The 25,090-nt window shown below is 33.4% G+C and overlaps 1 protein-coding gene across 2 annotated transcripts in view; it reads right to left on the bottom strand.

The window, feature by feature from the left end:
- Positions 1–25,090, bottom strand: part of Fas2 (neural cell adhesion molecule fasciclin 2) — an 858,867-nt gene that overhangs the window by 37,262 nt on the left and 796,515 nt on the right. For both annotated transcript variants that reach the window (XM_081772029.1, XM_081772030.1), the window contains 2 exons: positions 21,827–22,016; positions 10,373–10,438 (listed from right to left, as the gene is read on the bottom strand). In XM_081772029.1, coding sequence (XP_081628155.1) covers positions 10,373–10,438; positions 21,827–22,016 — 256 coding nt within the window. The remainder of the gene's footprint in view (positions 1–10,372; positions 10,439–21,826; positions 22,017–25,090) is intronic.

Below are 25,090 nucleotides of genomic sequence, written 5' to 3'. Positions count from 1 at the left end.
GTAATTATATGTCTTAGTTAGTGAAATTTGTCTACTGCTTTTTCTTTTAAGAAGTAATTTGGTTAAAATTAAGGAAATTTCACTAGATCGACGAGCACATTAAGAACTCAGGTTCATTCAAAGGTCCTATTTGTTGCAACAGTAACCCTTCATGATGATAGACTTGTATGCAACTGTAAAAGTTCGCATTTAAGTAATTAATGCACAACCAGGAATAAACGACTAAAAGACACATAAAGGAAATGAGTGCAGACTATTAATTTTCACGAATTATTACAAGAGTTTTATTTTCGAATGTTTCTGTTTTGAATATTCACAATATTGAAATTTCTATATTTACATTTTTCACGCGTTCGAAAAAAAAAGTTCCATTACTAGTAAAACTAACCTAATACAAAGAGTTTTGTTATTTTCCCAATTTTTCCGGAAAGAAACCACAAAAAAATGTTTTTTACCAGCCAATTCAAAATTTCCGGAAATTTTACAACACTATTTCAGTATCAGCTTCACTTCCGTACGTAGCATAGTTCTCATATAGCATATATATATATATATATATATATATATATATATATATATATATATATATATTCTAAATTAAACAAGAAGTTTGTTTTCCTCCCTTTCTCGAAAACTACGCAGCGGGCCGCGGTGCATGGGGTCCCTGGTTCGATCCTAGCTCGTGCCAAGTTAGCTTTGTGGTGGACAAACACCGTATGCGTGGGTTTTCTCGAAATTCTCCCGTTTCCTCCCACTTTCTTCATTCCATCATTTCATTCATTTCTCATCATCACCGTCTTCTTTAGCCTAGTCGGCATAACAATGGGACGTAAAACTTAAAGATTTCATTTCATTTCAATTTTTCGAAAACTACGCATCACCGTTTACATTTTATTCAATTTAATAAATTCTGTTGATCGGTCTATGTCTCATCTTTGGACATTTTCCTCGTTAAATGCTAATAATATTTCAGAAATAATTTTAGGTTTCATTTGCACTATTATTATTATTATTATTATTATTATTATTATTATTATTATTATTATTATTATTATTATTATTATTACTGTGATTTACTTTTTCTTTCTTCCTTTCTTCTTTTACTGCAGTTCTCAGTGATAAAAAAATGAAATACTACTTCTGACTCATTTTTAAAGTATATTAGCTTAAAAAAAACTTATTTAAAATAAATAAGTAAATCAGTCTTTGAGCTAATACCAATGATTGTATTTTTGGTCATTTAATGTAGGTTGAGAGAAAATTACTGAGAAGATGCTCTCTATCATATTTTGATCGATATTTTCATATTCATTTTAATGTTAAATACTAGAAAGTACAATGAAGTAATTACACCGTCAAATAAGTAAATGTCAATGCTTCCTGAATAAGAATATCAACTGAGTTAGAATTTTACTGCAAATTGCCAACGGATGACTGGTTTGAATTCGCACCAATGAAGGTTTAGTTAATACATATCTTTTACAAAGAAACATTTTGGCAAGGTTTTAGCGACAGTATTAATACTACCACCGGTTGAGATGAATGAAAACAGCTTTATTCACAACGCTGAATTGCTAGTTTGAACTTACTAATTGGCCTCAAGCTCTTGCTGAAATGCTCAAAATAATACTATAGTTAATGAAATATATATACTTAATAATAATATATATAGTTAATGAAATAATATATATTATTTTGAGCATTTGAGCAAGAGCTTGAGGCCAATTTGTAAGTTCAAACTAGCAATTCAGCGTTGTGAATAAAGTTATTTTCATTCATCTAACCGGTGATAGTATTAATATATATATATGAAGGAAAGCGTTTATGTATCTCCTTCTGAAACAAGTATAAGTAAAATCTATGCCATTTCATTTTCATAACCTGTGACAATAGGGAGAAATCGTGTCAGAATGTACAAAATAAATTACGTATAAACCCTGAATTATTGGCAAATTTATTTGTATCAATTCATCAGTATTGTGTCAATTACTGATATTCTAACTCCAATGCATGCCACGTTTTGCTCATTGTTCAATATTTTTTATTTTGTAGCACTAGTTTTCAAACAATATTATTTGGTCCAACATTGTAAGTCCATCATTAAAAATCCAAGCTGTACTTATAAAACTTTATGTATCGTTACTGATATTTAGATCTTTAATTTTTATTCATCATTTGGTTCTTACAAAATCTTAAATCTGCCTTTCCTAACTTCAAATGGTCATAATCGTACATACGAATAAAAGGAATGTATGAGTTTTTTGAGCGAAGCGAGCATAGCTCCCAACTCATGTACGTAAATTGGTTGTGCACGCATCATATTTGTACTGCCCAATTCATTCTAACCTAATTGTGTGTGGTAAATAGTGGCTACTGATAAGAACATAGATTCGTGATCACAGGTACAACGGAGGAATAATCACCGGAAAAAAATCTCCCGTAGACTTCAAACTTCTCAATCAATCCTGACAAAATTTTATAGTGATAAAGGATACATGGTGGTAAGATTTCCAATTACACGCACCACGAAGAAATAGTCACCGGAAAACAACTTGGTTCCATAGAGGTTGGTTAATGAATTTTCGAAACGTGGGAAACTCTCCGACTTGTTCTATACACACACACACACACACACACACACACACACACACACACACACACACACACACACACACATATATATATATATATATATATATATATATATATATATATATATATATATATATATATATATATATATATATATATATATATATATACAGATGGTGATCAGAAAAATGGAAACACCTGAACGAAACTGCAACTTACCAGATTAATATGGTGTCGGGCCACCTTTCGCCTTCAGAACAGCCTTGATGCGACGTGGAATGGAGGCAAAGAGGTCGTGAATGGTAGCAAGTGGAATTTTACATCATTCCTCGTGCAGGGCATCGGCCAGTTCTGTGAGAGAGGATGGAGGTGGAAATCGTCGCCGGAGACGTGTTTCCAAGACGGACCCCAGATGTTCAATTATGTTGAGATCTGGGGATTGGGCGGGTCAGGGGAGGTGTTGAACTTCATCCCGATGTTCCTCAAACCACGCTGCAACAACGCCAGCTGTGTGAATGGGTGCATTATCATCCTGAAAGATGGCGCCATTGTCCGGGAACAACATCCGGACCATAGGATGCAAGTGGTCTCCTAAAATTGCGACATAATCGTTGGCAGTGATTCGTCCGCTAAGTGTGACCACAGGACCCAATGAAAACCATGATATGGCGGCCCACAGCATCACCGAGTCTCCGTCATGTTTCACAGTTGGGCGGAGACACTGCAGATCATAAGCTTCTTTGGGCGTTCTCCACACATAAACACGGCCCGTGGTTGGGAATAGGGTGAAGGATGACTCATCCGACCATATCACACGTTTCCAGTCCTCAACGGTCCAAGTTGCATGGTCGCGGTACCATTTGCGGCGTGCGAAAGCGTTATGGTCCCTGATGGGCGGTTTGGCCCGTGCAACACGATCCCGTAAGTTCATGTCATGTAATTCGCGGCTGACTGTGATTGTCGAAACAGGGTGGGGGAGGTGCTGATTGAGTTCCTCCGTCACTTGCTCCGCAGTAGCACGACGGTTCTGCATGACAATGCGCTTTAATACCCGGCGTGACCTGTCACTCATGATTGTCATCCGCCCACTATTCCGCTTCCCCGATGTGGTTTCCCCGTGTGCTGTGTAGGCCGTCATCACCTTCGACACTGTCCCACACGACACACCTAACACAGTAGCTACTGCCGTCACACTGACTCCACATAACCGCGCACCAACAATTTGCCCTTTTTGAAAATCTGAGAGGTCTCCCATTTTACACTACCTCCGTCTGCTGCAGCCACTGGATACTGCTGTTCCACTGCGCATGACGTAGTATGGAGACCGACCTAACACACCACCACCAGCGGTTCGGCGCTGCGGGCGCCACGACACCACTGCCAACCCATACATCTGACGTGTTGCCAACTACAGATGTTTCCATTTTTCTGATCACCATCTGTATATATATATATATATATATATATATATATATATATATATATATATATATATATATACTCTCGAGGGTAACCACGACGGACACTCCCAACTATGAAGAGTCACCTGGACATGTTTCATGTGTCTACAGTCTGCTAAACATAGCATTTCACATTCTTAACTAACAGAAGTTAAGAAACATTTTCTTCTTTCCTGGGGTATTGTCTCTAGTATTTCTGGTATTGTTTCAAATCAAACATCAAGTCTTTCTTCGTTTGTTGGAATTCGAATCACCGTAATGCGTTCAATGCTCTCGCACCGGAAATCGAACCCGGGAACCCATGCACCATTTTGTTCATTAGTATTCACGAAATAAGCTGATAAAAGGATATCGTCGCTTCGCGCTAATTTGGGTTTTGGAAACCTACCTAGTTTTTACAATACCATTTTCAACAAGAACGGGGAGGTCATTGAATACTTATAATAATAATAATAATAATAATAATAATAATAATAATAATAATAATAATAATAATAATAATAATAATAATAATAATAATAATAATAATAATAATAATAAAGTTCGCTGTATATTTCGCACCTAATATATTGTGATTACTGACTATTATTCAATTATTCAATTTCAAATTGATACTGTAACTTCAGTATAACGAAAAGTAGAATACAATTTGGTATCCTGTGGAAGTTATTTACATTGAAATATTGGTATTTTTTCTTGACACATACTCTAAATGGATTATTTATCATGTATTTGTATACAGTAAATCGTCATCACCTAACTTATCACTTTGTCCATAGTCCATTTTCACACGTTACGCTGTACAAGATAAAATCCCGAAGCAGTCAAAGTTCTTGAAATGGTTGTTTCTTACTTGAGTTCAATAAAAGCATCGACACAAGCTAATTATATTCTTGTCGGTTTGTATCAGATGGCAGCAAGAGAAAAAATATCAATAGGGAAGCACGAATTAGTATTTAAAAAAAAAAAAAAAAACATATTACGTAGACATATATTTTAATTAAAAATTCTTATTTCCTATTAGACTGTACTGCGGTTTTTAATGTCTTATCGTAAATCCGTATCCGACACTAGTCTTAGCCGTTTTCTAATGATGATTTGTACTTAACTGAACTCATCTGTACATTCACAAATTGACCCAATGCATCATTTATAGTTTCCAAGTTGCTAGCGTTTTCATCTTTTGTGTGAAAACCCAGATTGCACGTTAAACTCGAGAATTAGAGTTTATGCCTCTTGTAGACTGAATGTTGAAGGGGGAATGCTGAACTTCAAGAAATACCCCAATCTTTTGGTATGAACGAAGATAAAATTTTAATAATGTATTATTATTTCAAAAGAAGTAAATAAGAAATAGTTTGTTTTCTATATGTTCTATAAGATATATTTTAAGGTTGGTATTCAAATATATATTTCATATATGTCATAGCTTTTTTTTTAATTCGGTGGAACAATACTCCAATTACCATATTTTGTTGGAAAGAATTGGAGACATTGGAAAATAATTATTTATGTTCTTCTGTCATTTGCTTTAATGCCGTTTAAGCAATATATGAATAGAGCAATAATAACTCTAACACTGGCTACTCTAAATTCAGTTCGCACCGAAAATAGGTACAAAAAATATTACCATAATTCCCAGCAGCATAAAAGAGAAACCGAAAATTAGTTACCTGATAATCAAAGGGTAAATCCGTTTTTATTGATTTAAATGGAGGGGAAAAAAAGGAAATATATTATTTAATGGTTAGAAATTATGATGTTAGCAACAAAAAAAAGTAGGTTAAGTATATGAGTATGTGCTGCCAAATTGTTACAAAATAGTAGAGAAAAAATTAAATAAATAAAAGGTTAAATTACTACTTCTACTTCTACACTAGAAATACGTGTGAACTACATAATCTACAGTCATCTAACTAGCTGTTACGTTGATATATAGTTACCTACATGCAGGAGCTTCCAGACCAGAGAAAATGCTGTGCGTTCAATCTTCAGTGTTAAGTTGTTAATGCTCATCCATCGCAGGCAAGGCACTTACGAAAATGACTTCACACAACAGCACAAAACACAATAGATTATGCTTCAATTACTTATTGTAAATTTATGTACCGTTCTTAATTAGATTTTTAATTTTTATATTCTCTGTGTCCCTATTTATTCTATTTATTTTGTTTATACTTTAAAAATATTAACCTCAAACAAACAAACAAACAAAAAAAAGTTACGTTAAGGATAGGAATGAAATGAGGACAACAATTCTTGTTTTCATAATTATATATTTCTTAAAATCATTCTGTACATTTTTTCTTTCTTGTTTTTTTTGCTGCAAATGAGCTATTTCATGTTCGTCTTTATACAAGATGCTTGATGCTTAATTAACACAAAACGGTCTTTGTCGGAGACCACAACACTAAAAAGATCTTAATCACCGTTATTTGTTGAAAACGACTCCAGCATAACAGAGCTTTTTTTTAAATATATTATTATTACTACTCTTTGTGATTTATATATATATATATATTTGTACCCATAAAAAATGTCTTTTTTTCTTTTTCTTTTTTTTTAACTAGTGACGAGGAGAATAAAAGAGATGATTTGGGGGAAAGTGAATTATTAACACACGCACACATACAAAATACGTACTTCGAAAAGCCGTTCGTTATATATTTCTTTTTTTCAAAACACCGCAGAAAGTGACACAACTATAATTACTTCCAAGATTATTGTCATCTACACGAAGAACAATCAGTAGTGACCAAGAGTGTGTATGATATACTTACAGCTAGAATTACTAAAGGAAAAAAAAAAGAAAGAAAAATTGCTACTGAAAAATCTAGGAAAAAGATCATTCCAACATATTGCCCGTCATGCTGGCGTCTTATCAAGTGACTATGGACAAACACAAGAAAATGCTAGCATATTCTATGGTACAATATACGTTTATTAATTGTATATATATTTATATATATAAAGAAAATAATAAGGTTTCTCACCTTAAGAAAGCCAGGTTAGGGTGTGCTTGCCACTGAATAGCTGCCTTGTAAAAGATTAGGACTATCTACACTTTCAAATAACTAAGAAAAAATATATCAATAAAAACGGATTTTCTCTCCTTTTAAGAATCATTCCCACACTAAGCATCCACAGTATCTCACCAAAAATATATGTATTTATCATATATATTTATATTATATATATATATTTGTATGTGTATATAAGGATTAGAATAGATTGCGGGTACAGAAGCTAAACACCTGTGACAAGGCTTCTGGACAAAACAGAAGTTGAGCCAATTTAATAAACAGAGCAAACGTATCAGGAAAGATAGGTTCTAAGAGTACACAGAGTGTCTCAAAAGATGTGTTCCTAAGATACATTATTTACCTCTTCAAAAGTTTCTTAATGTATCTTTATTGGAAGTTGAGCTTGTTCCCATATTAACCCTTAACGCCGAATGTAGCATTTTTGCTAATAGGTGTCTTAAATAAATTTCTGATTATTATGTATAGTAATGAGCTAATTACCATATATATATATATATATATATATATATATATATATATATATATATATATATATATATATATATATATCTTTGCTAGACACATTTCTGGTTGTGCTAACTGCTGGAGTTATCCGTTGCATATAACGGAATATGAACTATGTAATAATTATATATTTTTTTTATTTCTATTTCTTGAATATGTAGTTATACTCATTGCTAAAAATTTAATTATAGTAGTGTCAAATTTCCTACATATTGGAGATATAAATTATGTAATGGATAACGAAAAAGTAACAGAATGGATGATATACCATCATTTTATTGTAACCACAACAAAGTTCTGGTAGATTAAACAGTATAGCTATTCTAAATAGCTATAGTGTATTAGAGATCTCATTAAAGGTTATTTTACAAAGAAATTTGTTACATAATGCATATACGGAATAAAACTGTAATAGCATATCCGAATAACTGATTGATTGATTCTGTTTTACGCCCTTGTGTTACATGGAAATTATGAAGTAGGGAACCTAGTATTTAAGTAGACTACGATAACCACGCACAGATGCACTTGGCGGGTGCACAGACAATCATGCAAGACTGTATTGCACAATACAGACACTTCCCCATCAGATTCTTTTGTCTCCAAGAAAATATCAGAGTAAGTTTTTTTTTTCTTTTTTTTGAAAACCAAAAAATACTTATTAGAAAATATCTGCCTTCGTACTTATTGTTAATATGTATATACCGTTTGAACCACTTTAGGAGTACCTGTACCTAAAACATATTCCCATATATATGATTATATATATTTTGAGACACTCTGTATATGTGGGAAAAATTTAAGTGGAATACTATAGCAAAATAAAAAAAAAAAAAAGTAAGCAACAATAAAAACGGAAAATGTTATGAAGCTTGCATGCTGACAATCAACTGCAACATCATGCTGAATAAAACATTTTTCTCTTTATATATATATATTGAGTGCAATAACAAAAAAAAATATAGACATCACACTCATTTCTGCGATCAAGAATTAACAATAATACAGTAATAAAAAGAAAAACAAAGTATTCGTCGCACAACCAGCCCCATTCAGCATATATGTTTTGACGCAAATTAGATAGCTACATATCTTTATTTGAAATATTATTTTGACTGTAGTGATCACTCATCTTATACATATGTATATAGTATATTTATGTTGTTCATTATGGCACTGAAAAATTTAGCTAAAACTGCTGCTTATACTTGTAAATGATTACGCATACATTGACATATTTATATAATTTGAAACTGCTTACATATTAATAAAGGGGCAACAGCAAAACAATTATCAACTGCTTCTTTCTTAAGTATTTTGAAATTATTAATTTTTTAACAAACAGCGCAAGGGACAAATTAAATTATGAGTGTCACTACATTTAAAATACTTTTGGAATGTTAAGAAGTGTTTGTATTGAAAAAGAAAAATATATTATATTGGTTCTTTCTCTGGGAATTTCATTATTAGTATTATTATTATTAGTGTTATATGAAAGCCACGTTTCTGAAAGGCAAGCTTTTAGAAGTTTTGCCTATTATAATATTTTAGAAATTTCAGTTTATATTTAAAAGATATTGTCATCCATTCTACATCCACTCATTTGACTAGATGATTTATTATTAGTAGTTTTCTTTATTTTAAATTACAAAGACGCCCCATGAACTGTTATCTAATTGATTTTGGCAACATAGCGGGAAAGGGCTTGGAGTATCCTGAGCAGAGGAATATATAACACATCACAATATAACAGGGAAACGTATTCTGTAGTATATGTTACCCCTACAAGTTGAAAAAACAACTTGTAATGCCTGCCTTCACTCTTTCACTTTTTCTTAAATCTCACTTCCATTTTTTAATTATTATTTTATGCTAGTGGCGCGACTTACATGGAAGTCAAATGCCACCACAACTCGAAAATCTGCGCAAACTTGGCAGTGATTCAACTCATTTCGTTACTCATCTTTAATTTTTTTTCAATGATAGTTACATTATATAAGCACATGTCTGGCAACGATTTTTTTTTCCTATTATTTTCCAATATGAATAACTTTAAACACGTTCCTTTAGCCAGCGGCAGAACCGAGAACCTAGACTACTGTTAGAAATGAACTGAAAACTGCTGGGCTATGACTACGTACTGATTTAGTCTGTGCACACTATATACGAAATGATGTTAAATAAATCTAAAATGTAAATGTTCTTGAATTATCTTCCTTATAAATATATATATGCGGAAAATATGAGAGGGCATTTCAGGGACGAGACGAGTAATCAGTAGGCTAGGTCCTGTAAAACATAAAATAATACATTATTCAATCCCCCCTTTTTTTCAGAGTTAAAATGTTCCCACAGTACTGTGGAACCCTGAACACTTTACACCAACACACTTTTGTCTTTTCCTTCCAATCAGTTTCGTCCCTGTTCCCACCACATCACTAAAAGAATCGGCCTCGTTGTCACATTTTGAACTAAGTCTTCAATATATATACTATATAGTCTTTTAGCACATTAGGCTTATCAGATCTCTACGATATTACGTTGCCACACAAATTCTTGATGTTTTCTGGTTATTAATTCACATGCTTTTACAATAGTAAAATGTTCTTATACATGTGATTAAAAAAAAAAAATCGACACACTGGCACCAAGGACTTTTTTCTTGCCAGAGGTTTTTTAAATAACTAAAATCAGTTCTACTTTAATGTTGATAGTTGTAGGAGTTGAATATGAATGTGACGAATACGCCTATCAAAATATGAAAGAAAGTACCCGCTCTTGTTCTTGAGGAACCTTTGTTCTGACTGTCATCACGAATTGTGTTTTCGCTGGCTGGATCTAGAAAGAAGAGAGAGAGAGAAAAAACAAATGAAACACTAATACGCACGCACACAGACATGCTAACACACATATACACATACATATACGTATGATACATGTACATCATAAATGGGTACAGTCGCACACAATAGAACTTCATCTTACCAAGGCACTAAACTTGGCTTGGAAATATACTGTAAGCGTATTACGTACATTGCACACATATAATAAAGCAAATTCATAATTGAACGCATGGAACACATATACTTAATAGAACATCAACTAACTTCCTGTGTTTTAGTTTTCAAAATCTTTGTAAAAATTAGAAATGTTGATGCTGCAACCTTCTTCAGGCACAAAGTGGGGATGGTTCAAGGAAACTTACGTACAATAATCTACGAATAAAAAGTGTGTATATTCAAACCTTTGATTATAGTTCTAAATTTATCTACTATCTTGATTACATAAACCACTTAAAAATTTATTTTCATTTCATTAATACACGTAAAATTATTATTATTACTATTTTATTATTATTATTATTATTATTATTATTATTATTATTATTATTATTATTAGTAGTAGTAGTAGTAGTAGTAGTAGTAGTAGTAGTAGTAGTAGTAGTAGTAATAGTAATAGTAGTATTTTGTTACAGCATGGCTATTCGAATTCCTCAGTAGTGGCAAACTATTATAGAACTAAATAATATGATATAGACTATAAAACTGTTTATTTCTTTTAGTAGTAAAACTTCAGATTCTAAAGGTTATTTTCTGTTCTTATTAATAATGTTTATAGTGGTATCACAATTCTTCTCTAAATTTACTCTATTTCGTATTATCGGGTCTTAAGTTGAATATATAATAATTCAAATGTATTTGTTTCTATCTGTGGTGCTGCTTTAGGTAAGATATATATATCATTTATATTATGTTTATGCCAAATAAATATTTTGATAAACCTGAGATAATTGCATTTTCTTCTTTAGGGTCTGTTTGGCGTTTTCTTTATTTCAGTTTCCATGTGTTCATCCCAATATAAATTCCACTGCATTTAACTTCGTAACTAGAGTTACTTCTTTGACCGATAAAATATTGTTCATATCCTGTTAAAGTCTTCTTCTCCGTGTTATTTAGAGATGCTTTCGTTAAAGTCACATTTTAAAACTAATTTCTTAAGCCCATACAAAAGTCTAGGAAATAGAAGAGGGAGATAAAGATCCAATTTGAGATCAAAACTGTTCAAAAATATAACTTAAGATCCAAATTTCAGACTTACAATTGATATTGAGAAAACTAGAATAGGCAACAAACAATATTCTGTCGATCAAGGAACTGACTGTTATTTCAACCATTCTATATTCGCACTGAAGGTCCACAACTTAATACAGACAGATTAAATTTAGATAAAGATTGAAATACCACTATAAATCACGTTGTTATTAAAAACAGAAATTACTCTTTAAAATCTCTAGTTTTACAATATAGTTTTTACTACTCAAGAAGGTACATACAATTTTATAATTTATGTCATATTCTTTACTTTCATGATTTGTCAATACTGATGAATTTGAGCGGCCACATAGCAAATAAATAAATAAATAATAATGTGCTAGTTGAACTGAAAATAAATTTGAGTAATATTGTTTAATCAAGGTAATAAATAAATTGGAAAGTATATGATATTTGATATGACTATTGTAAGGATGGTTATTACACTATGCGTCATTTTCATTTATGGAATGTTATAATAAATACATTTCCTTAACCTATCCCTACTTTACACTTGAAGAAGATTGAAACATCAGCAATTGTAATTACTGCAAAGATTTCAAAAATTAAAACAAAGAAGACTTCTTAATTTCGCATTAAGTGATGAAGTTTAAACGTTCAAAAAATTAACAATATCAATAATTAGGATAGTGATAAAATTAGAGATTCCTAATTAACTAATCTGACTAAAATTCCAGTCTGCTTCTTCATATAATTTACTAATTTTCAGAATTCAATATAATAACAGTTATTGAAGAATAGCGAAATTTTCGAGAATTGAAAGTACTGTTCAAGATAACAAAAGAAACGAGAAACAAACAATAATATGAGTCACACAAGCGGTTCCTTTGATTATTTTTGCCATCTGAAATTATTATATCTTCGGAGGTAAGTAACTTGAACAGATGTAAAGTTTATAATGCAGTGTAAATATTGGAGAGTAAGTCGTATTTTATATTCATAACATAAAATTAATAACAACAATAATAATTCTTAAAGAAATCCCCAACCATTGTCCTCATCAGTTACAAATTTCTCAGTCTGAAAATATAAAACCTATCTATCTATTCCATTTCTCCATATATAATATAATAAAAAATAAATCAAAACAAAAAAATATATATATACTAGTAGTTTGAGATGTAACGTATGGCAAGATAGCCCCCCCCACTTTAAAAAATTGAAACAATGACTAGGTCATTCGTTTGTACTACGTTTGTACCGTTTGTACCGAAAATATTTTCGTTTGTACCATTTTCCTTATAGGGTTACTTGAGAGGTCGACTGGGGGGGGCTATCTTGGCGCCAAGATAGCCCCCCCGTATCACAGCACAAAAAATTGGAATACACCATTCGAAAGCAAATCGTTTGTACCGTTTGTACCGAAAAAAGTTTTGTTTGTACCCTGATAGTTTTCGAGAAACAGGGAATGACATTTGGGGGGGGGCTATCTTGGCGCCAAGATAGCCCCTCCGTATCACAGCACAAAAAATTGGAATACACCATTCGAAAGCAAATCGTTTGTACCGTTCGTACCGAAAAAAGTTTTGTTCGTACCCTGATAGTTTTCGAGAAACAGGGAATGACATTTGGGGGGGCTATTTTGGCGCCAAGATAGCCCCCCCGTATCACAGCACAAAAAATTGGAATACACCATTCGAAAGCAAATCGTTTGTACCGTTTGTACCGAAAAAAGTTTTGTTTGTACCCTGATTGCTTTCGTGAAACAGGGGATGATATTTTGGGCGGGAGGCTATCTTGGCGCCAAGATAGCCTCCCCGTATCACAGCATAAAAATTTCAAATACACCATTCGAAAGCAAATCGTTTGTACCGTTTGTACCAAAAGAGTTTTGTTTGTACCCCGATAGTTTTCGAGAAACAGGGGATGATATTTTGGGCGGGGGGCTATCTTGGCGCCAAGATAGCCCCCCGTATCACAGCACAAAAAATTGGAATACACCATTCGAAAGCAAATCGTTTGTACCGTTTGTACCGAAAAAAGTTTTGTTTGTACCCTGATAGTTTTCGAGAAACAGGGGATGACATTTGGGGGGGGGCTATCTTTGCGCCAAGATAGCCCCCCCCCGTATCACAGCACAAAAGATTGGAATACACAATATGAAAGCAAATCGTTTGTACCGTTTGTACCGAAAAATGTTTTGTTTGTACCCTGATAGTTTTTGAGAAAGAGGGGATGATATTTGTTGCGGGGAGCTATCTTGGCGCCAAGATAGCTCCCCGTATCACAGCACAAAAAATTGGAATACACCATTCGAAAGCAAATCGTTTGTACAGTTTGTACCGAAAAAAGTTTTGTTTGTACCCTGATAGTTTTCGAGAAACAGGGGATGAAATTTGGGGGCTATCTTGTACGCAAGATAGGCCCCCTAATGTGTACTTTTTCCATGTCCATTAATAAGTATCATATTTTTATCCACGTGAATTGATGTGTATTTGGAATTCTGGTTCTGCATATCAAAATAAAAAAAAAATGAATTTTTCAGTAATAACTGAACGTTAGAATTGAATCGGCGAGTGGGAAAACAGTGTGAGTCCAAAATAAACCATTTTGAAGTAAAGGCAAAAATAACACTAAAGTTGTAGTACTACAAGCTGTAATTAAGAGCAGTGCATTTTGCAAGACCTTGCACGTTATAATAGAATGCTATAATGTCGACTGTACATTTGTGGCATTAACTAACGAAAGTTGTTTTTTCAAATATCTCAAAATGCGTTTTATGGACTATAGCAGTTTTCCACTCACCGATTCAATTAAATTTTCTCTATTTCTGCCCTTTTCCTTAAGTAAATACGTATTATTCAGCAATGGCCTATTTACTTTCGTCTATTGTCTATGAAAGAGGCAAACTTCTCGAGCCGTTAATGACAGATATAAACAGTTAATTTTTTCAGTTGATGTAAAGCTGAAACGTGGAAGGACGCAGTTTAGGTGAGCAAACATTTCATCTTTTAATTTTCTTTGTTTAAGATTATTTCTGTAAATCCAGTTTCTTTCTGAATTTGTACACACTTCGTTATGCTTTTTACGGTATTTATTTACGGAAAAGGGCACGAATAGATTAAATTTAATTGAATCGTTGAGCGGAAAAACACTACTAGTGCACAAAACGCATTTTGAGATGTTTGAAGAAAGAACCTTCGTTTGTTAATGCCACAAATGTACAGTCGACATTATAGCATTCTGTTATAACGTGTGAGGTCTTCCAAATTGCACTGCTCTTCATTACAACTTGTAGTTCTACATCTTTAGTGTTATTTTCGCCTTTAACTGAAAATGGCTTATTTTGAACTCACACTGTTTTCCCACTCGCCGATTCAGTTTTAACGTTGCGTTATTCCCAACAAGTCCTTCTTTTCATTTGGATATGTACATCAAGAGAACTAAATTCACATAAATTCACATGAATAGACACATAATACTTATTAATGGTCATGGAAAAAGTACATATTAGGGGGCCAATCTTGCGTACAAGATAGCCTCCCAAACTCCATCCACTCTTTCTTGAAAATTATCAGGGTACAAACAAAACTTTTTTCGGTACAAACGGTACAAACGATTTGCTTTCGAATGGTGTATTCCAATTTTTTTTGCTGTGATACGGTGGGGCTATCTTGGCGCCAAGATAGCCCCCCGCCCAAAATATCATCCCCTCTTTCTCGAAAACTATCAGGGTACAAACAAAACTCTTTTCGGTACAAACGGTACAAACGATATGCTTTCGAATGGTGAATTCCAATTTTTTGTGCTGTGATACGGGGGGGCTATCTTGGCGCCAAGATAGCCCCCCGCCCCAAATATCATCCCCTGTTTCTCGAAAACTATCAGGGTACAAACAAAACTTTTTTCGGTACAAACTGTACAAACGATTTGCTTTCGAATGGTGTATTCCAATTTTTTGTGCTGTGATACGGGGGGGCTATCTTGGCGCCAAGATAGCCCCCCGCCCAAAATATCATCCCCTCTTTCTCGAAAACTATCAGGGTACAAACAAAACTTTTTTCAGTACAAACGGTACAAACGATTTGCTTTCGAATGGTGTATTCCAATTTTTTGTGCTGTGATGCGGGGGGCTATCTTGGCGCCAAGATAGCCCCCCGCCCCAAATATCATCCCCTCTTTCTCGAAAACTATCAGGGTACAAACAAAACTTTTTTCAGTACAAACGGTACAAACGATTTGTTTTCGAATGGTGTATTCCAATTTTTTGTGCTGTGATAGGGGGGGCTATCTTGGCGCCAAGATAGCCCCCCAAATGTCATCCCCTGTTTCTCGAAAACTATCAGGGTACAAACAAAACTCTTTTCGGTACAAACGGTACAAACGATTTGCTTTCGAATGGTGTATTCCAATTTTTTGTGCTGTGATACCGGGGGGGCTATCTTGGCGCCAAGATAGCCCCCCAGTTGACCTCTCAGGTACCCCTATAAGGAAAATGGTACAAACGAAAATATTTTCGGTACAAACGGTACAAACGTAGTACAAACGAATGACCTAGTCATTGTTTCAATTTTCTAAAGTGGGGGGGCTATCTTGCCATACGTGAGATGTAGTATGTAGTCGTCTTTTTCTGCGACATATTGCATCAAACTTTTTAATTGTATTGAAATTAAGTGTACTATTTCCTCCATGTCTACCACTTCGGTAACACGACTTACACGAAACGAAGGTCTGTACGGCTTTCTGCTAATGTTAGTGAAGTAAATACCCTGAAAATATCTATTCACTTACATTACGTATATGTTTACTTATTTTTGTAACCAGATTAAGAGTATTTTAGCAGAAGTACATCGACACGATGACGGTTGGAAAATGCAGATATCGTTCAGCATCAACCGCTGAACTGCTCCAATTCAAGTAATTCAACTGCTATATTAGCAAAACTTTAAAATAAACGTCATATTAAACTATTGTTCCGAAGCTCCTAATGTGTACGTATCACTTAGAAAAGTCAATGTATACGATATCAACTTTTCATCTATTTTTACACAATTATTTTCCTGGTAACGTCACCATTTTTTCCCGGTAACGTATCTTTTATACTTGAATAATATTGAAGTATTCAAGAGTACTTGTAAGTAGCTAAAATTAAATGTTATTTAATCCTGTACTTCACAGACTTACTCAGTTGTTGATAATGTCTGAAAAATTTAATTTAACTGATTTCGTATAAACAAACAAGATATTGAATATTATATTAATAGTAGAAATTAATATTGGGAAGTACAGGGTGTCCGAGAAGTCCTTCCCTGATTACAGAAATTGATAATTCAGGCTAGAAATAAGATAGAAATATGAAACTGGTGTTGAATTGTTTACAAACTATAAAAGTTTTTGTCTGTGTTAGGTTTGTTCTGTTTTACCAGATCTTGAAACCCTGCAGCAACGAATAACCACAGTCGTTGCATCGATCCCTCCAGTGATGTTGGCTAATGTGTGGATGGAAATTGAATATCGCCTAGATGTGCTACGTGCTACCAAGAGTGCTCATGTGGAAGTGTACTGATGTGACCAAAACTTTTATAGTTTGTAAACAATTCAACACCAGTTTCATATTTCTATCTTATTTCTAGCCTGAGTTATCAATTTCTGTAATCAGGGAAGGACTTCTCGGACACCCTGTATACTAATTTTTATTTGTGATTAATATAAACTTTTCTGTACTCCCAAATTCCGTATCTTGGCTAGAAATTGGTAGCTAAAGTCTATTATTTTGGAACATGCAAAGGTTAGTTATTTTTATTAAGTATAATATGTATTCCTTGTACTCGATTACTAATTTTATTTATATTATACAGGGTGTTTCTGAATCTTGCTATGCTCACGCAACAATTTTTGTAGAGGGAGTTTGGCTACGGGCATGTAATTTGAAGTACTCAACAACTACCTCTATAAAAATTGTTGCGGAAATACCGCAGAATTCTGAAACATGGACATTTGGATAGAGCACGTACTAGTTCCTAAGTGAAGTCGTTGATCCGACTACGGTAAATCCTATAGTATTGGAGCTGTGGATCTTTAAAGTTATTTTTTTCATGTTTTCGGCAGCCTATAACTCCGAAAGGAAGCAGTTGTGCACCCAGATTGGTCTATACTTTTTGTCTTATCTTGGTGTCAGGAGTCTCCTCCCAAAAGTTATCGGTGTTCTTTTGAAACACCCTGTATATTACACGCAACAGTTTGACGTTTGGTACTAATCAAGATATCTCAGAGCCGAATGAATGTATATTCGGGACTATGAACTGAGATTAAGACTAACATTACTCTAGATGTGAGCACTTTGTTATTAAGACTCTTTGTTTCGTCATGTGTGCATATTGATAATACACGTAAATCTCATTCATAAATACAAATAAAGCAAGCCACATTTCTTACATTTGCTCAGAAATACAAACAAATAATGATTCAGTTCCAGTTTCATATAATCTAGGGAAAATGCAATTCTATCAAATTTATAATGTAAGGTTAACAAAATAATAATAATAATAATAATAATAATAATAATAATAATAATAATAATAATAATAATAATAATAATAATAATAATAATAATAATATTATGTGACCAGGATATTAGTGCGGTTTTTCGTGGAGGGCGCTAGTGTTGTGTTTATATCAGTTTCTAGGTAAGCGCGGTGAGACAGGGGAACGGAGAGCGTCACTCTGCAGTGTATCCAACGATTTTCAAAAGTTGCCGTTTACATGTTATAATTAGCCTAATCTGTTTCGCTTAATAAAGAACTCCATAAATTATATAGTTGTTATTGAATGCAGTAATGGTTATTCCTGCAGTAATGCCGATGTATTGTGGGTAATGGCATATACATGGAAATTAACAATTTAAGAACAAGATAGCACACAAGTGAATTTCTACCGTGTATTAAGCAGATTATATAAACAAGTTGATTACGTTTTATTTGATTTCATTATAAAACAGTAGAAACCTGTAAAACTCAGTAATAAGATGTTAATGACTAAAAGATTAATTAAGGGTTGATAGCTTAAATTGCACAATATCTTGTAACTAAGTTTAAATTAAGTTAAGGCTCGCGATGCTTGTGTTTGTTTTAAATGTATGTTTATCGATTGACATTTTCTTGAGTTGTAGCTAAGAAAGAATTCCGATACGTTTCCACTCGAGAACTGTGGAAGTTCTCTTCGTTGGTCTATTGGCTACCGCATGTGTCTTTGTTGTACGTGGTTCTGTGAGAGCCCAACAATTAATTTTACAATCTTTCACTTTCATTAATCATCTGTCTCCTCTAACATAAAGAGCATAATCATGGGACGTTAAACTAAAGAAATTTCATTTCATTTTTTCGATGAATGTGAACCATTTGAGGGAAAAGGAAGTGAAGAAGAAATTTTCCATAATTTTTTAAAGGGCTACGGGATTGGATAGCTTGTCTTTCGGGATTGCCTTGTGAAACCTGATTACAATGCATCTTTCTTTTAGGATTATTATCGTAATCCAGCCTTTTGGTAAATGTGAAATAAAAGTATCGATAAAACATCAGCGTATGGGTAATGTAAGCATAAATATCATTGGTTCAATACACAATAAATTCACAACTTTTATTTATGAGTATAGTAATTCCCTTTGAACTCCCTCTGAATTTCTTTCAGACCCTAGGTCTCTTGTGACAAAGAATTAATTCTACTATCTGTTTTCATACACAATATAATTTTGAAACTTGGGAGCCTAGTGTTGTCTTTGTGTCTGTAATACATAATCATTTGTCGATTGACTTCAGAAGACTGAGTTTAGCCCGTGAGCATAAGTTGCATATAGTTCAAACATATCAGATGTACGGTCTTGTTTAACAAATCCTGTTTGCACATATGAAATTCAAAGACAAAGGCAATCAATCGTCTTTAAACAGCTGTATTTTTATTTCAAGTGTAAGTACTAAATTGTGCTACGTAAAGTTCCAAGAGGGATCCAAAAAAAAAAAAAAAAAAAAAAAAAAATTGAACTTACGTATCTAAGATTGGCACTCATCTTCTTCGTGATTTGATGTAAGAAGCGACCGCACGATTTCCGGCCAATTGTTTCATCGCCAGTATCTTTGAGCAATGAGATGGCAGTGGAAGACAAACTTCGTTCTTCTAACTTGATATTTTGAAAAACTTACGCAAGTGGTTTTGTTACTTAAATAAATATATCTATTCACTCTAATCAATTTCAAAAGTACCATTAACTTTATAATAACATAATGAATGTAAGAGTTACCATGAAAATGTATTTTGTATTTCTTTTTTAATATGAAATTCATTTTTTCTGAATTTCACTGGAGCTATAAGAAATCAATTGTCAGGCTTCCCACTTTAAATTTTAATCGCTCCCCTACCGTCCCCAATGTAACATTGGGTTTATTTCTTTTAAATAAATTTTTCAAAATATGGTAGAAATACTGGATTTTTAAATTACCAAACCATGCTAAATAATGGCAGGTTAGATATCAGAGAAAGTTATCTTTATCTACCATCTTAATTAGGGACGGATCCAAATTTCCTTCGGAGGCGGTTAGATTATCAGTTTCTCTGTCACCAGTCTTTTGCAGCACATCCGAAAATGATCTCAATGCAAATTTGTTACTGAAGGTACTGTCAATCGATCGATCACATGGTCCAAATTGGTAGCAATTTCGAAGACGCCTTATCTCAAAACTACACAATAAAACTTGCTTTAAACAATGAAAGCGCAGTTGCCAAAGTATTACTTTGATTCACAAAGATGAGCTTCGAGGTTTTGTTAACAGATGAAGTAGGAATTCCTTACACTCTAATGCTACGAAGTTCTCAGTGTTCCTTTGTACAACACTGAGGTTAGTTTATTCGCAATTTATTGCCAAACTAATATGGAGAGTATATGTACTTTTTTTTGCAGTCCCTTAAAATGTTCAGAAAATAACTTACATAACTTTTGAAATTGTGTTTGTCTTGACTTGAACATATGCGTGAAGTGGTTTATTATGAACAGGGCAAAAACAACTGTGATAGATTAATTACAACTAATCCGGTTAGAAACACTGTTGTTTGTATTTTAGTTCCAAAACCGGCCACCCGCACTCGTTCGCTGGTCAGGATATAATAATAATAATAATGCCGCTAATTATTGTTCCTCTTAAATGGAAACAAATTCCTCCATATCAAAAATAATACGAAATAATACACTATAGACAGAATAGGCCTATGTAAAAGTGATTTAAGCAATACAGTTCTACAATAATGATTAAAAAACAGACAAACATAAAGGCAGTATACAATTCATCACATGAATAACCATCAACCTACATATCTATGTGAAAAGCATTGAAAATATTTTAAGCACATATACTGAAATAAAAACACAAAACACATATAGATTTATCATAAGAGATTTCCTTTTATCTTATATATATATATATATATATATATATATATATATATATATATATATATATATATATAGAGAGAGAGAGAGAGAGAGAGAGAGAGAGAGAGAGAGAGAGAACGGAATCATTTTTAAAATATTAAGTTTATGTGTTATTGTGTTTCTTTTTTGAAGTGTCTGAAGAGCACACTTTTTTTCCATTATAGATTTTAATTTATGAATTCGTGTTTATTACTCTATTATAAGTCCATCGTTTGGTATTAAAAGTCTCCGTATGTTTGAATGAAACTTTCATGGTAAAACGCAACTTCACGCCTTTTATGAGTATAAATTTACTGATCAAAGTACAATATTCTTGTTTTCTGTATTTAAAAAAATCGAAATCTGTAAAATCATGAAGTATTTTTATAGAAGATGGTATGGAATTGCATGCTAACCTATATATGTAAAGAAATGTAAGAATAGTCTTGCATTATTTGAAAAATAAACTTTTAAAAGACGATTTGGGATAGTTTTGGAACTGGAAGGGAGAGGGGTGCAATACAAAGCTAACCTAACCTAACCGAGAGTAATCTAACCAAACCTAAAATCACCTAACCTAACCTGAACTAACAAAAAATACAGAAAATATACCAAGAAAGTAAGAAATTTTAACTCCAAAAATTCTGGCCCCCAAAATCCAAAAATATGCCGACGATTTACTCTTTTTTTAAAAAAATAAGGAAAAAATATACTTACTACCCCTTGCTGTTTTCACAACCACTTGATTTGGGCTACTGTATCCAATTACATTATGAGCACGTAATTCTATCTTGTAATATTTGTTCGGTTGAAGTGACTCCAGTTTGAATGTGGTCAGATCTGGTTGGTCCAGTTTTATATTCTTACATTCACCAACATCTGTCCAAGATCCGCTTTCGTTTCTGGCCTATAGTAAAAAACAGAAAACATTATATGTTTGTACAAATAAACTTAGCAGAATTCAATAAGAAAAAGACTTTTGATGTTCCATCTGTGTTTACTTTCAAATGCACTGACTGAGTTTATCTTCAGAGTTGTACTAATTTGGGAAATTGTACAATTATTGTGATATATATATATATATATATATATATATATATATATATATATATATATATATATATATATATATATATATATATATATATATATATATACAGGGTGTCTCAAAAGTCCCTTGACATAGGGCAACTCTGTTACTATCAGAGTTACAACAAAATGTAAGAAGGAAAACCGTCTCCAAATATGATGTTTTCAATCTAAAGTGAAAGATTTTTTTTTTAAATCGGACATACCGTTTGGGCTGTACACTCTTTATACGCTCAATGTTAAATCAAAATGCAACGTTGATATTTAAGTGGACCCACAACATAATGTGAAAGGGGGCATGTTTGAAATGAGGGTTGACCATTGACACGTTAGCGTAAAAGACGTAACTTCATTCACTTAAGGGTCTTCACTACAGCGAAATTAACCCTTTCCGGATCTTGGCTTTTTGGGCTATTTTTTAGACTTTCAGTCAAGCATCTACTGAATCGTCACTATTTATGCTAGGATTATGGTTCATACCTCATTCTCTTCAGAATAGAGCTGGCTTTCAAATGGTATCACTTGTATGCTCATACCACATACCAGAAGCGGGAAAAAATGTCAAAGTGAAAATTTCGGAGGGAATTTTTTTTCTCGAACTTTGGTCCCTCCTGGACCCCCCCCCCCTGTGTGAACGTAGCCACCTAAAAAAAATCTGAGAAATAGTACTTGGTATAGTGAATGTGTGTGCCGAATTTCAAGTTTCTATCTTGAATAGTAAGGGCGGGAGAAATTTTATCAGGAATTCCCACCATGCCCAAAACTACCTCAAAACACCATGATCTTAGGGGAAAAAAATCCTTAGACATCCCTAATTACCCTAGAGTCATGTTTCGCCCATCATTCTCTTCAGAATAGAACTGCCTTTCAGACGGTATGACTCACGTGTCTCTATCGTGTATGTAAGGCGGGAAAATCCTGACCAAAGGGATTTTTTTGGCCTAAAAATTCCTTTTTTCAACTTTTGCCCCTCTGGACCCCCCTGTTTTATGCAGAAATCGGAAAAAAAATTCTGGTAAATACTACTCGGTGGACTGAATGTTTGTGCAAAATTTCGATCTTCTACGTGAAAAAATAGGCCCGCCAGAAAAAATTTCCCGACCATGCCCCACTTTTACCCTATACAGAAGTATATTTGGATAAAAATTCACTGAGACGGCCCTAATTACCCTAGAATAATAATTCGACCGTCATTCTCTTCAGAATGGAACTGCCTTTCAGACGGTATAACTCACGTGTCTCCATCATGTATGTGAGGCGGGAAAATTACGAAAAACGGGATTTTTTAGGTCTAAAAATCCCTTTTTTCAATTTTTTTCCTCTCTGCACCCCCCCCCCCATTTTTTAATGCAGAGATCTGAAAAAAAATCTGATAAATACTACTAGGTGGGCTGAATGTTTATGCAAAATTTCAATCTTCTAGGTGCAAAAGTAAGCCCGCCAAAAAAAAAAAAAAAACCCACCTTGTCCCATTTTTCCCTATATAGAAGTATATTTTTTAAAAATTTCCTGAGACGACCCTAATTACCCTAGAATAATAATTCGAACGTCATTCTCTTCAGAATGGAACTGCCTTTCAGACGGTATGACTCACGTGTCTCCATCATGTATGTGAGACGGGAAAATTATGAAAAACGGGATTTTTGGGGTAAAAATATCCTTTTTTTTATCCCTTTGCCCCTCTGGTTCCCCCCCCCCCCCCTGTTTTAACACTGACATCGGAACAAAAAATCTGGTAAATACTACTCGGTAGACTAAATGTTTGTGCAAAATTTCAATCCTCTACGTTCAAAAATAAGCCCGCCAAAAAATAATGAACATAGGCTTAAAAAGGGATAAAATTCATTTTAAGATTATGACGTCATCACCTCCTATGTCTGGACGCAGGACGGTCTGAAACCATACGTAATGTCTTCTACAAATAGAAGAGAAATAACGCAATGTACATGAAAAACGCGTATGGTACAAATTGTACCATAAGATCCCGAAAAGGTTAAACTACCGCTAATTTTAGAGTTTTTTGTAGTATTTTCAAAACAAATAAACATATTCGAAAACTAGAAACGTAGTGAACTAGACAATATGATCTTGCATGTGATACCGTCACCACAACTCATCTATCTGCTTTCGATTTGCAACTGTAGTTAGATTTAGCCTTTTTTTTTTCGGGTTCTGTAAATAGCAACATACCCAAAGCAGATAGCTGAATTGTGGTAAAGGTATCACATGCAAAATCGTATTGTCTAGTTCACTACGTTTCTGCTTTTCAAATATTTTTATTTGTTTTGAAGATATTACAGAAAAATTCTAAAATTAGCGGTAGTTTAATTTCGCTGTAGTGAAGGCCTTTATGTTGTGGGTCCAGGTAAATGGCAACGTTGCATTTTCATTTAAGATCGATTTTCTTTTTTTTTTTTTTTTTTTAAAGACTGCAATTTACAATTTAAACTATATACAACTAAACTAAAATATAAACGGGATTTATAATGAACACATACATAAACAATACTAGTAATGCGTATAATAAGCCCACTGCACTCTATTACCATTAGTTTTCAAAAGGCGTGAAATTTAATTAAATTTCTATTCTTATTAGAGAACAAACACTTTATCCAGTTCCTTTCCTGATGGTAAAGTGCCAAGGACCGATGAGGCGTTGCCACGTTGGACAGAAACACTACATTTGAAAAGATGTAGAACGAACTTCACCGGAAACGCAAGAAATCCGTCTTCCTACCACCCTACTAAATTCGAGACTTCTTGCATCCCAATCACCACTAGTCTCAATAGCAATTAGAGTGAAAACGCATTTTAATTGTTACAAATTTCAGTTTGATTCAAATTTATAATATTAACAGTTTTTTTTTAAATATTATTGTTTTTGTTCTCTTC

The sequence above is a fragment of the Thermobia domestica genome, chromosome 9 (assembly GCF_964235325.1).
Source record: "Thermobia domestica chromosome 9, izTheDome1.hap1.1, whole genome shotgun sequence".
Taxonomy (NCBI): domain Eukaryota; kingdom Metazoa; phylum Arthropoda; class Insecta; order Zygentoma; family Lepismatidae; genus Thermobia; species Thermobia domestica.
The sequence above is the reverse complement of the archived record's forward strand: the minus strand, read 5'-3'. Positions and strand labels throughout refer to the sequence as shown.